The sequence below is a fragment of the Geospiza fortis genome, unplaced genomic scaffold (assembly GCF_000277835.1).
Source record: "Geospiza fortis unplaced genomic scaffold, GeoFor_1.0 scaffold53, whole genome shotgun sequence".
In the NCBI taxonomy this organism is placed as follows: Eukaryota; Metazoa; Chordata; class Aves; order Passeriformes; family Thraupidae; genus Geospiza; species Geospiza fortis.
In genome coordinates this window covers 373,694-389,907 of record NW_005054305.1, presented here as the reverse complement: position 1 = coordinate 389,907, position 16,214 = coordinate 373,694, and the positions used below count along the sequence as shown (strand labels likewise).

Genomic DNA, 16,214 nt, shown 5'->3' with positions numbered 1-16,214 from the left:
CGGCTCGGTGCTGCTGCTCTTGACGGGGATCCGCCCTGCGGGCTGGAGCTGGGAGAGACCCCGGCTCCGGGCCCCGCGACCCCGCCCTGTGAGCCCTACGGGGACGGTGCCCGCAGGGACGAGCTCCCTGTGCATTATTTCAGGGAACTGGTGTTAAAAGGTTTTTGTGTCCCTGTCGGAAGGGCTCGGCTGCGTCCTGGCCTTCTGCAGGTGTTTCCTCGGGTTCGTCGGAGCATGGGAGGGGCAGGGGTGGGAGCTGCTGCGGTCGGAAGAGGGTGAGGTAGTGGGCCTGAGTCTGTCCCTTCCTGCTCGCGTTCTGGAATAACCAGGGCCGCACAGGGGACTGCGTGCGATGGTTCTCCGGCTCTCAGCATCAGTTAGGTTAGAAAAGATCTCTGAAATCATCGAGTCCAGCTGTGACCGATCACCATGGAACTGGACCATAGCGGCGAGTGCCACGTCCGGTCTTCACTTGGACGCCTCCAGGGACGGTGATTCCAGCACCTCCCCGGGCAGCCCATTCCAATGTCTAATCATCCTGTCTGTTAAGGAGTTCTTCCTAATGTCCAACCTAAACTTGGCACAGTTTCAGACTGTCCTCTCATCCTGTCGCTTACTGACTGGGAGAAGGGGCTGATCCCCATTTGGCTACACCCTACTTTCAGGTGGTTGTAGAGAGTGATAAGGTCACCTCTGGGCCTTGTTTTCTCTTTTGCAGACAGGCTGTGTTGACTCACTGGCGCTGGATTTTGAGGCAAGTGTAACTCCTGTGCAAGGGTTTTGGGAAACTTATTAGTGAGAAGTGAGTTAAAGTGGCTTTTAAGACTGGATGGGACAGCATAGGGTTTGGTTTTTGCTAGTTTGCTTTCATGAAGTGTAATCTGCTCTTTACTGAGCCTTGACACAGATCTGCTGGAGAGCACTTTGCTCTTATCTCTTCCGGTTGCCACTCAGATTGTGATGGATATGTGACTGTATGTGATGCTGCAATTGAGTATGTGGACAGAATTTGGGACTTAACTTTGAGGTTGACTTTTGAGTATGATGTTCTGTCTTAGTTCATGTAGAGACTTTCGTGGCTACGGGTTTGGGGATTTATTGTGTGGTAGTTTGGTTTTTTTCAGTAGTAGATTTTGCAGTTATTACAATATTAACAATTTTAAAACATGGGAGTGTTTTCTAAAGCATAACTTTTGGTCACTGCCTCTGAGCAGGTCCAGCTTCCACCACTGTTAGTGGGCTGTAAATTTTCACAGCTTACTGCATGGCTCAAAATTTTTAGTTGCTTGGGGTTTTTTTTCCTCCAAGGGTGTATCACTTTCCCAGAGGAAGGGACCACAAGATGATTCTCTGTGCTTCTGTGGTTTGATATCCACTGTGGCTGGACAAATGTCAATACAGGCAGCACAAAGCAGCACAGTGTTGCTACTACCTATTTATTGTTCTTTTAATATGTGAAAATCTTCTTAAAGAAAGGTTACACTTTAAGAAGTACCTTATGATGTGTCTCACAGGTAATGTCTTATATTTGAAGTTTCTTGGACAGCTTCCAAAACAGGAACCAGACCATTCAGTGCAGCACAGTATTAAACAACCAGGACGAAACCAGCATGTCATGACTTGCACTATCTAATGCGAAGTATTCCCACTTTTTATCTACTGAAATTATATTTCCAGCCTATACTAACCCTATTTCAATTATGAAAGTGTTGGCTTGGGCGTGAGTCTTTTTGTTGGATAACACAACGTGCAAACACTTCTGGAACTTTTAAAACATAAATTGGTCTCTTTGGCTAACTGGATTGATGCCTTTGGTTTTCTGAACATGTTCCAAAATGTACCACCCTCTTTTCTAACAGACATTCCTGGAGCTGAGGCCAGTGTTTCAGGCATAGCTGCAGCAAACCTGTGCTGAAGGGCGCTGCAGTCCTGTGAGGTCTGACATTTCTCTGTAGCTAGGCTGACAGCTCTTTTGGACTGGAGGAGTTCCCAAGTCTGGTTCAGAGAAACTTAGAAAATATTAAAGCATTGGCACTTTTTTCGGTTTTTCTAGTAAAATATACTCTGATAGGTCAATCTTCTCAACAGAATTAAAAAGAATGTGCTAACAGCCTGCTTTTGTTACCTCCTCTTGCTTAGGATTGAATTGTAGGTGAGAGAATTGCATGTAGTGGCTTGCTGGGAGCACTGCCTTTGCAGCACTTATGCCTTTTTACTGATCCTAGAATTACAAGCCAGACACAATTAGGTGATAAAAAGGGATTACCATTATAAGGATCCTTATGGTACACAACACACGGGATGAAAAAGCGCTGAAGATGCATCCTGTAACAAGTGGATACAATTTTATATGTTCAGCAAATTAGCATCACTGACAAGAATCCCCAGTTAGAGGTGATGAGGTAATTTGCCCCTGGTTCTCCCCTTTTCTGAACACTCCCCCCCCACTTTAGATACAAACTAAATTTCATGAAAAGTTAGGAAGCCGTTTTGACCTGAGATCCCAAAGAATGGAACCTCGAGGTCTTAGAGCCGCTGGGGAATGTGTTTTGTCTTTCTAATAGAATAGGTAAAATGTTAGCTATGAATACAGTAATAGGCTACAGAGCTGCAAATATATGCATAAAGAATATGGAGATATAGAAAAGTGAAAAGGCAAAAATCAATTTGGTCGGCATCAGCACGTGCAAAGTAAACTTTTTGTTTACTTTGAATAAACCATATCCTGAAAAATGCATTATTTCAGAGAAGAGTAATTAAAAGATGGCATTTGGCTCTATTTTGAGTAGTGGAACTTCTACTCAATAACCCAGATTTAAATGAGAGCTTGCCTGAGGGTTTTTTTACAGCGCTAGGAAAACCACCAAAGTTATGCACAACCCTTGGCTGCAGCTTGAAAGCAAACTACCTTTGTTGTCAGCTGTGTGCATAAGTATCTGGAAGTCAAGAGTTCACGTTTATTTGTTGCAGTGTTGTGGCGGCCAGACATCTCGGGTAGCTCGTGGTTAGTGAGGGCAGCGGAGAGAGAGAACGTCTGCGTTGCTGAGCGATGCGCAGTTGCATTTCAGGGGCTATTTTTAGTTCGGGACATAATGGTTTGTTTTGTACGTCAGAAGAACGTTGTGGATGCATGTAGGATTTAAAAGTGTGGAATTAGCAGGAGACATCAGTAGCTGTCTGTGTGGACAGACGGAGAAGGACAAAACCATGGAATTTCCTTTTATGATCCAGATGCTTGGTACACCCTGTCAGGTATCTAATACAAAGCAAGGTAAAATGTCTTTCCTTTTAGTTAAAAAACCACCCCAAAAATAACCGGTTTTTGTCTGCATATTGGGTTGATTGTGTAAGGGAGTTACTTTGCTTAATTTTACTTCCTTTTGTTTTTTAAGGCTGAATCCCAGTTAGTGACTTCAGTCTTGCTTTTCAGGAGTCTAACAAAAAATATTCTGTCTTTGAGAAAACTATCTGAGAAAGTTACAACTGTGCTATGACTTCAGTTAGCACTGCTTTTCTGACCAGATAATTTGTTTCTAAGTTATAAAATTAATACTTAATGTAAATTTCAGAATATTGATATTCTTGCAATTACAGGTGAAGCTTAAATTTTCTTCTTTCAGGAGACACTTGCTACAGGTGCTTTCTGTAAAATTCAGAGTCAAGGATGGAAGGAATTTGGTTTGCATAACACTTTTGAGCATTATGAAGGATTTTAGCAGTACAGATTGCACTTTAGTTTTAGCTAATGCAAGCAGATGTTATGAGACTTTTAGAAACAACATTAAAAAGGGTCTAACTTCTGATCCAAAAGCCGTCTTGAGGACTTTATGTTTGCGTTTCAGTGAATGACTCAGCTTTTCCTGAGTTTGTGCTGTCATACATTTAGTGCTGTCATACATTTAGTTGGAACACTGCATGTATCTTCTCAGATAAAGAGATGCAGTTAGTTTAAAAGCCTCATTTCTAGCCTGATGTACTAGTGTTATATAATAATCTACCATGTTTATTTCTTCATATGACAGCTTCAAGGGAAACAATAACATTAGTATACCTGTGATGTGTGAAAATTTATAAAAACATATAAATGTTTCAAGGGTTGGTAGCTTAAATGAAACAGTCTTCACGTTTTTATAGCTATCATGCCTTTAATTCATTCTAAAAAGAGCATGCTGGCATTTGCATGTGTTGTGTAGTAGTTCCACTGTGTAGGGGAATAGCACTGTAGAACTTTTGAACCAAGTTGGTGCTCTCTCTCTCACAGTAGCTAGTCTTAACAAAATGCTATTTAGAGCCTAAAATACATTTTTTCTCCTCCAAAATGTTAGTTTAGCATACTATCTGATCTATTTAACCACTGTGCTAATTTAGCAGCACATATGTCAACAGTGCCTCCCGAATTCCTGAATATGTAGTTGTATTAATTTGTGGGAGATGCAGGTGGAGTATTGAATCAGCAACACAAGCACTCTGTGAGTTTCAAGAGCTATGATTTGATTTGGGTTTTTGATGTAGTTTCCTATTGACCACTGTGCTGGTCCCTCAATCCTCAAAGGCTTTATGCTTTCACAGCAAGTATGAAGGAAAATGGAACAGGAGATATTGAAATAAATGCGTACTTCAGGGTATATGCCAATAACATGAAACCTGATATTCCTCTACCCCAGGGACTTGCAATGTGATTTAATAAGGCTAAATCTTGGATATATTTCTGTCTCCTTAGAACCAACAGCCACCATGTCTAGCAAAAGAGCAAAGACGAAGACCACCAAGAAGCGCCCTCAGCGCGCCACTTCCAATGTGTTTGCGATGTTCGATCAGTCGCAGATCCAGGAATTCAAGGAGGCCTTCAACATGATCGACCAGAACAGGGATGGCTTCATTGACAAAGAGGACCTGCACGACATGCTTGCCTCCCTTGGTAATGTCCCTTTCCTCTGTTCATGCTTGCCAGGCAAATTTGTGCTGCAAAAATCAAAATACTGAATTTGGGAAATGCGAGGTGTGGTGTCTCAGTTTGTATTAACACTACTGACATTACTTGTTCAGTTTGAAAGCTAAACCGAGTGTGAATCCCTTTATTTGTAGGAAAGAATCCAACAGATGAATACCTGGATGCCATGATGAATGAGGCTCCAGGCCCCATCAACTTCACCATGTTCCTCACCATGTTTGGTGAGAAGTTAAACGGCACCGACCCGGAAGATGTAATCAGGAATGCTTTTGCTTGCTTTGATGAAGAAGCAACAGGTATGTGGGTGAAACAACAGTGTACATGTATTACTTCTGCTTACTTCTGTAACAACGAATACTTGTGTTCATAGAAGTGGTGATCAGTTTTTTAACTCTGAAAATTTTAATTTCTGCAAACTGAAAATCATGACATGTATCTTCATGTGCTAAATTTGCCTTTTCATTCTCTGTAGAAATTTCAAATTTCTGGCAGTTCATTCTGTTGTTCAAGACAGCAGAAAGTATAAAAGATGTTGATCAGGCACCAGGGTCTTAATTATTCCTAACTTAAAATTCACCTTTGGGGCCGCTTTTATGAGGGCACTCACTGTTTTCAAAGCTGTTGTGCTTTTATGAAGATCTTTTCTGTCAGCAGCTTGTATCCATCTTCCCTCTGTTAAGGTGCACTAAAAGGAGAAGAAAATGAATGCAAGAAAATTCTTGTGTCACTCACAGGAGTGATGATAAAAGCAATCACAAGTTAGACAAGCCTACTTGTTTAATAAACCACACCAAGAATTTATTCTTTGCAACCAGTCTGGTAAATCTGAGTTTTACCAGTGATTTAAGATCAATTTGAAATGTTGTAAACTTTCCCATGTTTCATGCACTTGTTGAATGTTAATAGTCAAGTTCTTTGACCTTTTTCTGATGTTTTTTTAATAGGAATGCTCATGGTAAACTGATATCCTTTGTGATTTTTAAAATACCGAGTTAGAAGGTTCTTGGTACTGTTGGGAGTGTAGCTCTACTGTTGGGAAGAATGTCCAGTATGAATGCTGATAAATTTTTATATTCTATGGAACACCACAGGCAAAGCATATACTGGTCTTTATTTGAAGTAGTGGGACCTTTCAAACTAATTTCAAATGCCTGATTTGATTGAATCCTTGTAATTATTTGGCAATTTTAGTAATAGGGTTTAATGGCATCGTTTTCATTTGGCAGATGATGACTGTAGGTATCTTTAATTGAGGGAAAGAACTCAAAGAAAGAAATTATCACCCATGTATTAGCAGATAAATGTAAAAACTCCTCTTCTGTCCTCCTACACTGTGCTCCAGGGTTCATCCAAGAAGACTACCTGCGGGAGCTGCTGACCACCATGGGAGACAGGTTCACAGATGAAGAGGTGGATGAGCTGTATAGAGAGGCCCCCATCGACAAAAAGGGCAACTTCAACTACATCGAGTTCACGCGCATCCTCAAACATGGAGCGAAGGACAAGGACGACTGAGCAAGTCCCTGGATACCTGCATATAATCTCTACATTTATGTTTATTTTTAATGATTTCTTCTTGATAGAACTTGTTGCATGCATTTAGCCCCAAAGCTTTTGTCTTTTTCAATATATTTATCTACTCCAGGCCATTTAGGCACATTTGCACCTGTAATCAGACTGGAAGCAGGGAAAATATTTTGAGGGAAAGGCTACAGGAAAAACATTCCCTGGAGTTGATAGTCCAGGAAAATAATCTCAATGTTTCTGGTTTAGCTGGATTTTTACATTTTTGTAATAAATGCCATTTTGAAATAAAGATTGCTATATAGATAAAATACCTCAAAATCTTTTGTGAAGAATGACATTTCTACTACACATTTACAAATGCAGGTGTGTTCATTGTATTTTTCTTGCAGTTGGTAGTCAAGCTGGAAAACTCATTTTCATGGTGTTTTGTTCCGTGTCACAGAGTTCTGAAATGCACCTAGCAGCATCCGCTGGCATCTTTAAAAATGCAGCTGCAGAAGTCTTTCATCTCAGGTTTTTGAAGTGGGATCTGACTCCTGTGTAAGTAGTTAACCAAATAAATGGTTAGGGAAGACTGTTACAATTGCCTAATGGCCAGCAGAGAACATCTGATTCTTAAGCAGATACCATGCCCAGCTTTTGCTTTCTTTTAATATTGATGGATTTTCTAGCAGTACTTTCATGTCAAAGTGTGCATTCTTCTTTGCTAAGTAAGGGGGAATTAGGCATATTTTTTCCTTTCTGCTGAAGGAAGCTTGTGCAAAGGAGTCTGTGCTGGCACTAATTAACAGCAATACATGGCCAGAAAACTTACACAAAGCTTTATTTTTCTACAGCTAATTCATTTGCATGTGAGAATGTGAGCCAAGTCATTCTGAGAATTAACTTGGTAAAACCCTATAGGTGCTGAAGTTGCTCTCTCTTTTTAAAATACCATACGTATTCCTCAGTTATGTTGGTAAGATGGCTTTTAACCAAGCACAGTCAGTCATTCAGAACTGGTTGTGCTGATGTCTCAAACACAAAGAAAAGAGGAGGATTGTTCTGTTAGTTCTTAGTATGACCATGCTTTTCTGTGTGCCTCATTCTTTTGGCTACTGCAAGTTAGAAAGCAGGAGGACAATTTATTTTGCCTATGTATTTATCAATTAAAACAACGACCTCTTATCCAGAAAGCTTGCCCTCAGCTGTATCACACGACTTACAACCCCAAGGAGTAGGAATTCAACACAAGGGATTGTAAGGGCTCTGACAGCTTATCCTGTAAGGTGGGTTTGTCTCATTTCGTGTGTGATAGCATGAGGGCTTGGTTACGTAATCTTGCTTGTGTTCTGATATGGCAACTCTGGAAGATATTCTGGTTTCAGGTTTGTAAATAACTTGACAAAGTATACTCAGTTGGCATACTTGGACTATTTTTTATTTTTTTATTCCAGGGTCGTTTTTTCCACTTACGGGCTTAATTAAAATTGAGTTTTCAACCATTCTTTTCCCAGTTTTGTGTTTTATCTGCTAACAAACTTAGCCTCAGTTTTTCTCCTACCCACATTATATTCTACACTACTTCAGGTTGTCACAGCTGCTTCATTTATTGAAAGTTTGCTTTTTAACTATCTTGGTGCTCTTCAGTAATGGCTGCTGAGTTATTTCTCCATGTGATACCTGCAAGGTTCTAGGAAGTAGTTTACAAGTATGCATGGAAGTTTTCACCAGCAGTGCCCTTGTGACAAAGCTGAGAGAGTGGGGATTTAGGAAACTGTTGAAACGTTGCTATGTAACGTTAGGCTGGAGAAGAAGTTATGCTGTCACTTTTTTAGACTGATCTTGTCACTGCTGCAATTCAGTACTGTGTGCATACATGCCTGCTCGAAGGACAGATGTAAGATATTTTTTCCCTTTGAGTGTCTAAATAGCATTTAGATTCAGAGAGCAGTTTACTTTTGTTAGGAATCCTGGATCCCTAAACCCTTCTTTTCCCGATCCTGTTTTCTCTGTAAATGTTAGGTGCTGGTATGTTACACTGAGAAAGCAGCAGGTGTACCAGCTGGATTTTTCTTGCCGGAACTAGTGATTTTAAAATCATAAGTATGAACTACATAAAAGAGAACATGGTATCCTCCTTGAGAGGAAAGTGTCCACTTCAAAAATATTCTGTACTGCTGCTTTTGTTTTCTGAACAGCCAGCTGAAATGTGGGGTATAGCTGTTTTGTTCCTTGCATGCTCCCTCTGAGTAGAGAGTGAGACAGAACTGTGCAGAGGTGAAGATACCTGCTCAGGAAGATGTGCTACTGAGAAAGAATATCCAAGGGTGTGTGAGTATAATAACAATCTCCCAAGTTCCAGTTTCCCTGGTTTTTTATATTGTAGGAGACCAGTTAACCTGCAAGTGGACGCAAACTCCTTAACTGCTGAGAGGCTACAAGGCCGACAGCCCCAGCCAAGAGACCATATAAGAGCATCAGATGCATTTTGTAGCTAGGCAGGGAGGAATGTGACAGCTGAGGTTGTGTGCAGAGGGCCGTGGGGATGTGTCATCAATAATTCACTTCCAAAAATAAAAATAACTTTGGTCACTGAAACAGCTTAAAATTCTGATGACTTAGCCTTAGCATTTTGCAGCCAAAATCTTGGAACCTAATCTTTTCTCCCTCAGGGTTCATATATAACAGTCTCCAAACTCCACACCAGATTAAGCTTATGATGAAAAACTATTTTCATAGGCTCATGCACACATTTAATAGTCTTACATCAATAGTGATCTATAATGCCCTGTGAAGCACTACTGAAAAGCAGTGATTTATTTTACATGACCCACGTACACTGTTCTAAGGCTACAAACACAGAGGTCAAAATGAAGCCAAAGGAGGACCATGTTTGTGTCGAGTGCTGCCACGGAATGTTTGCCTGCTACCTTTTCGTCCTTACAATGTTGTTGGAGATAAAGGTAATGTGCAACATTTTACCCTTGTTTCTGCTCTTCATTTAAGCAAATAAACCCATCGTTATGGCACAGTGATCAGCTGACTGAAGCATTTCACACCATGAAGGCAGCTTGTTACACTAGCTCAGCAGCTCGGGCATGTCACAGGGGTGCTGTCCCTGCACTCCAGAGCAAGGATCTGTTTCACTGCTGACCTAAGGACTATCTTTGGATCGCTTGTTTCTAGGATCCCTGTGGTATCTGCAGGAGTGAATGCAGCACAGCGGTCCCATCCTGGCACAGGGCACCAGTGACAGCATGCCTTTGTGTCCTGACATCTGCATTTGATCCAAAAGCTGGAAAATATCTGAAATCTTGTCATCACATATTTCTCGTGGCCTTTTCTAGTCTGGAGTGTTACTAACCTACTATTTGGGATGTTCCTGGGGAATTTCAAACAACAACAAATGCAAAGATATTCTGACAACGTAAATCCAAATAACGGCTGAGTAACAAAGTATAGTCAGGAACATTTTAGATATCAGCAGTTAATCCTCCCTTGGTATTGCTTATGCATCCATGCTCCTATTTTGGCTTCTTACTTAATTTTGCAAAACCCAACTGTCATCTTTAGATAACTGTCTCCTTTGGAAAAATTATTTAGGATTACAGTACCTCAGAAACAGTATTGCAGAAACTAGGAACAATACAAAGGGAAAAAGAACTCAGTAAATGCCTCTTAAAATGCAGCTTAAAATTAAGTTACCATGAAATACTGAAAAGTAATACTGGGGGGAAAAGCCCTCCACACAGGTCTGGTTTTTTTAGTGCTCTGAGCAGCAACTCCACAGAGATCACTGTCTTCCCAAACTTTTGATATACTAGATAGACAACTTTCCATCTTAAAAAAAATAAACAAAAAAGGTGGCAGCACGTGGCTTCTCTTCCTACTTTTCTCTGCAGCTCATGGGTAAAAACACTGTTTTCAGACCAGGAGTGTGATATTCCCTAGAGGCCATACATAATAGGCCCTGCATCACGGGACTTAAGGGGTCAGGCAGTTCGAATCAATGTAATAAATCCAAGGGCAGATGTTTACATGTCTCCACTTAACAGGAGAGTGGGAAATCAAACTGGCCTCCTGGAAAATCCCAGCTGTTTGCTGCATGCAGACTCCTCTGCCATGCAGCTGTGATTCAGTCCCTCAGTAAAGCAGCACTGCACTTTGATAAAGCTTGAAAGTCAGCTACAAATACCACAGCATTAGGCAGGTCAAGACTGACTTTGCTGCTGCCACTATCTGCTCATTTAGCCACCTGTATTAATCATTTTATTGTTCTTGTAAATAGTTTAGTTTTGTAAGGTTCATTTAATTTTTAATCCTCACTTTGACTATTTTAGGGTATCACTGAGTACAACCTCACTATATATTGAAATAGGCTTTGGTTTGTTTTTTAACTATGAATAGTCCTTGGGAGTTAAAAGACAGCATTTCACAATAATTTCCAGCCTGTGCCAAGCATATTCAAGTGAGTGGGTGTAAACTGAGGCCTGTAAGACTTGTCTTAGTATGTGCTAAAATAGAGCTGGCATCAGACATGAGTTACTTGAACCTTGGCTTAGCCTTGTATCCAACAGGCATTGGGGTTTTTCCCTCTTTTGAGTTCTTCCTCAATTGTGAGCTAACCATCTCTAAAGCAAAAAGTAGTGGCAAGAAATTCCCACCCCATAAGAAGTATGTTGATTTTGAAATTGCTCCACCAGCCAACCAGACTTGCACAGGCATCACCTGATAAGAAAACTGATAACAGCTTACTTCTCGTGTGAAACACCTGACTAAATACGCTGCTTCTTGTTTTCTGTGTATGTTTTAAAAGACTATTTTAGACCTATGGCCAGGCATTGAGCACATTTCATTTTCTTCCATATTTGTACATACACATTGGCAGACAGGTACAAACTCTAACACACAAGGAGAGAGCACATATGCACATCCTTAGGTTTAGCAGAATTAATTACATTTTTTTTACAGATGGGGGCCTTCAGCTCTCCTTACTAAGAATACCTAACGCTTATTTTTGTATTTCAGTTCTCCACTTTATGGAATCACAGTGTCTGGCAACACTCATTAAAACCTGTCATGCAAGAACTGAAAATCCCACAAAGACTTGGCTAGAATTGTTGCAACTTACCAGCTAGGACAAAAAACAAGGGATGGACATACAGCACAAGAGGCAGAACAGTGACTTTGATCATAGAGAACAGGTGACAAAAACCCAACCAAAATCAACAGCCCAAGATGTACTTTTCAACATTTAGTTGGGGTTTTTAATTTGTGTTCCTTAGGTGTAAAGGACTTGGGATCTGGGAATGCAAGGAGTACTGTGTCTGCTGAGTAAAGTCCCTCAATACTCTGTCAAACACATGTCAGTGCCCATTCATATAGTCACTGAGATGCAGTTTTAAATAAATAAATTGAAGTTTGTTTTCTCCTGTTTACAACATTTCATAGACTGACTGCATTTTATTTACATTCCATTAAGTATCTCTGCTTTATCCTTTGCCTTGCTCTATCATTGTCATACTATGCTCTGGAGAATTCATGTTCTTGCCTCTTCCTCATCCACGTACACTGGAAGTTACTAGAAAGTCAAAACTGTGCTATTTTTAATTTTCAGTATGGAGAAAGAATATGTGTTTCTTCTATAGCCTTCACTACATTCTCTGAGAGCCTTTATTTTTCATGCTTCAGCATTTACCGTGTGGCAGGGACCACCTGGGAAAGCAGTAACCATATTTTTTCATGAGGTCATTGAATGAAAACAGGGAATAACCTGCAGTCTGAGGCCCCCCAAGAGACTCAAGTGAAGACACATTTCAGAATCCCTTCTTTAACTCATGACTCCTCAAATGTTTTCTCCTTGGATCACAGCACTGGAGTTATTTTTGGAGAAATTCCAGAAAACTTGGTGACTCGTTCAGCATCTCAGAAAGAGTGCCTGTGACTCTGACTGACACTGCAGTGCACTTGGTTAGCTACACAGAGGCAACAGATGCCAGCTGGAATCAGGGATGAAGGGATGGAAAGGCAGAGGGATGAGCCAAAATACCAGGTGAAGAAACTGACAGACAAAATGCTTTTGTTAAATGATAGTTTAGACCTAGAACTTAGATGGATATGTTTAACTTTGACTCTGCTGTCAATACTTAATCTCCGTAATTAACATTTGTTGAACAGTGATAATATGCTCAGGAAAAAAATCTCCTAACTGCAAAACCTTGCACTCAACTTTCAAACAATTTTAATTCTTAACATGGAAACCACACATCTGTTTTTTTCATCTAGTCTTTCTTTTCAGACCCTTTTGTTTCTTATGTACATCCTCAGTCTTCTGTGATGACCAAGGGTATGGAATGGCTTCTGTATGAGAAAAACTACCCAAGTGGGACTCTCTGCTGCAGCTGATACAGGAACACACAAGAGCTTTCTAGAAGCAAAAGTAACACAAAAGAAGTGGACACACAATTCAGCCTTAGTATTTCTTCCAATACAAAGTCTAGAGCACAGAGTAAACATTGCAATAGGTGTGGTCAATGTTAGTAAGGTGCAGTTTTTCATGTAACAAAGAGCAGCCTTGCAAAGGGTTCCAAAAACACCAGCAAAGCATATTGTGGATGCTAAACTTACATCAAGTCAAGGATTACATATTAGGCAAATTCATGAAAGAAGCTAATTGTGGGTTCCTCAATATCACATCTGGCTTAGGGTAACTTATCCCTCAGTGAACTGAAAATAGCAGATATTGGGAGAGCATTCTGAGAAGATATCATAGGCTACTTTGATTCTTTTTCTTCCCTAAGTACCTGCATATGGCCACTGCTGCTGCCCTCCCCTAAAGAACTGGCTAAAAACACCCTGTATGCTCTCTCTCTCTCCTCAAAAAACCCCACAAGTATAGAGAAAGAGATTTTTTTTTCCCCAAGTTTTGGGTAAAAAAATCCAAAACAATAAAACTCTCCAGTGACCTGATAGGGAAAACCTCATAGCAGCTATTATTTCTTGAGAGCATCCAAGATATCAGTAAATCAGTCCCAGTGGTGATCCAACCTGGAAATGGAAAAAGCAAATGCTGGGCTTCCCCATCCCCAGTCTCAAGACTGTTTTTGCCAAGACTTTACTCCCTGCCTTCCACATCCAGAATCCACATCTCTTTGCAGCTGGGGTGCACTGGTCTAGGCAGACTTTTACAGTGAGCCAGTGCAGCCATTCCTGTAACATTCATTAGATGCATAAAGAAACATCATATGACACAAACTGATTCTGCTTCATCAAGCAACCAAGTTAATGACAAATATTTGCACTGTCACTGTAACTCAGCAAAGGTGGGGAAATCAAATAATAGAATAAAAGTTGGAAAAAAAGCTGGAAAAATCCTCTATGATCATCAACTTCAACTGTTAATGGAAAGAATTAAATGAAAGGAGGGAAAAGGTTTACTGTAAATTGCTCACTGTCTGTTGCAGCCTTAAAACTTAAGTATGAAACAGATAATTTGGAAGGTTTTTTGACAATTCAAAGAAAATAAGCATTTCAATGGCACCTAATCAGAGTATTTTAGACAGAAAGGATAGGAAAAACTAATTAATTTTGCTTAAATTTTTTTTCTGAAACAAGACTGATATAAATGAGAAAGAAGAAGGGAATAATGAAGCAAAGAAGTAGAAAGAAGAAAAATAAAAGAGTTAAGAGCTCAGCATTTTTTAAACCATCTTTTCAGAAAGGATCATTTCTGTTCTGAATGTTTGATGCACAGCTCTCAGGAATCACCACACTCACAAAAAAGTGTGTCCTTATTTTTTTCCCTTTTCAACATTTATGTCAACGAGTTTAAAAAAAATCCTCCAAATATTATAAAAGGCAAAACAAATCTTTCTTTTCCCTTTAAATTTCTTTATTGATGTGATGAATGCTGTAGTCAAGTAAAATTGAACCATCTCTAAAAGCATTACCTAGATTTATATCGAACAGAAAATGGTCTGCCTGTAGGAACTGCTTCTCATTCCACCATGATGCAACAAATTGGAGACAAAAGCTTTAAGAGATACACACTGACATGCAATTTTGTCATTAAGAACTGATCTCATACTGGGCAAATAATATTAGTGTACCTATCCCCACATCTGCAGAAGTTATACACGGTGACAGGTATTGTGTAACACCCTTTTAATAGCATGAAAAACAATACAAGACAGAGTGGCATGTTTGCAGTAGTGGTTCAATTTAAAGTAGCTGATGAAAGAAGTTTAAATTAAGAGATCAGATAGCTTTTCATAATTAAATTTCAACAGACTGTTCAGTTGTTCAACATTATCATGAAGTATTTTATTAACTCTCTTAACATCTTAATATTTCTACTGCCTTTCTGCCCACTCATACTTTGCATGTAATTATCTTGAAACTTTGTCCCACATCTAGTAAGCAGAGAATTTTTTACCCAAAACTTTTTCCATTATCAGACTTTCAATTTAGCAAAGCTTAGTCTTAGTTTCTATTGCACTTTAAGGCAAACTTTAGAAGAGTGATATTAAAATTAATTGGGGAAGTATTATAAGCTAATTAGGCCAAATTCTCAGCCCTCATGAAATAACTTCTGATTTGAGCAGAGAGCAGGGAAAGAAAGTTGGGCTTCTTGGCAATTAAAATGTCTCCCTTCAAATTTGAGACTGCAACTTGTAGATTACATATTAGATTACATGTTAATTTCAGTAGCTCCAGCGGCTAAATGGATCATTTACATTTATAAATATAATTGATAATTTCAGAAAAAGCTTGCATGTTTATTTTTTTCCTTTCACAGAATGATCAGGGTTGGAAAAGACCTTTAAGATCACCTAGTCCAGCACCACCATAATCCCCAAGGGCCACATCCAGACACTTCCTGAGCGCTTCCAGAGATGGTGACTCCACCATCCTCCTCGGGTAACTTACTCCAATGCCTGGCCAGTGCCTTTCCCCGGTAAGAGTTCTTGTTTTCCAAGACACAGACTGTACACCAACAAAGCCAACAGCAGGGAGGAGGGGGATGCAAAGAATGATCATCTGGCAGTGCAGCTTTCCCATCTGACTACTTCAGGAACTTTTTGTGCACTAAACAACAGTTTGCTTGAAGCCCAAGCTATTTATGTGGGACTTCAGCAAGCAACAAGCATTCCCTCTGGAAAATTTAAAAAATGTACAAGTGGGCTGAAAGCGAACTGCTTCTGAAGCAATTTCAGACACCATCCCTCTACACTAAAAACAGCTTGTACCTCAATTTATCTGAGATCCTACACCAAATGATGAATGCAAAAATATGTGTCATCCTTTTTCATTAAGAAAATATATGCAAAAATAAATCCTCCAAGCGGCCTTACTAAATCTATAATAAATAAACCTACGGCTGTGACAGGCATTAAGCCTCGCTCCTGCGGGAGCACCCACTTAGAAGACTTTAAGATGCAATGTGGAATTTTTCTGATCCCTCGAGCGAAACACGAGGAAGACTGAAGGTAAGGATAACACCTCACACCTGCTGATCTGATCCAGGCAGGACGTCCCCGCGGGATGAGGAGGCTTCCTTCACCTCCCGGCTGTGGCACCACCGTGTGAACCTGGGCACGCCGTGGCTCCAGCAGCACGGAGCGACGCTCCACCTTCAGCGTGCGGAGGTTTTGTGTATACAAAAGAAAATCCCCCCGGGAAGCTCCCGCGGCCCGCAGAAGCCTCCCGAGCTCCGTCCCCACAGGCTGCCTCCATCTCTCCCCTGCAGGCGGCG

At 40.4% G+C, this 16,214-nt stretch overlaps 1 protein-coding gene across 2 annotated transcripts; it reads left to right on the top strand.

Moving 5' to 3' along the window:
* The first annotated feature begins 720 nt into the window (after positions 1–720).
* LOC102038378 (myosin regulatory light chain 2, smooth muscle minor isoform) lies at positions 721–7,962 on the top strand. Of its 2 annotated transcripts, none has more exons than XM_005418268.2 (4): positions 721–754; positions 4,721–4,918; positions 5,086–5,247; positions 6,294–7,962. In XM_005418268.2, the coding sequence occupies exons 2-4, from the start codon at positions 4,735–4,737 to the stop codon at positions 6,464–6,466; spliced, it is 519 nt and encodes a 172-aa protein (XP_005418325.1). In that variant the 5' UTR covers positions 721–754; positions 4,721–4,734; the 3' UTR covers positions 6,467–7,962. The 2 variants fall into 2 exon arrangements, with proteins under 2 accessions (XP_005418325.1, XP_005418323.2); XM_005418266.3 differs by lacking the exon at positions 721–754 and adding an exon at positions 3,112–3,271.
* The last annotated feature ends 8,252 nt before the right edge of the window (positions 7,963–16,214 follow it).

Coding starts and splice junctions, on each gene's coding strand:
- LOC102038378 (XM_005418266.3), top strand. CDS start 3,127: ATGCATGTAGGATTTAAAAGTGTGGAATTAGCAGGAGACATCAGTAGC. Junction 3,272..4,720: donor GGTATCTAATACAAAGCAAG/GTAAAATGTCTT, acceptor CTGTCTCCTTAG/AACCAACAGCCACCATGTCT. Junction 5,248..6,293: donor CTTTGATGAAGAAGCAACAG/GTATGTGGGTGA, acceptor ACTGTGCTCCAG/GGTTCATCCAAGAAGACTAC.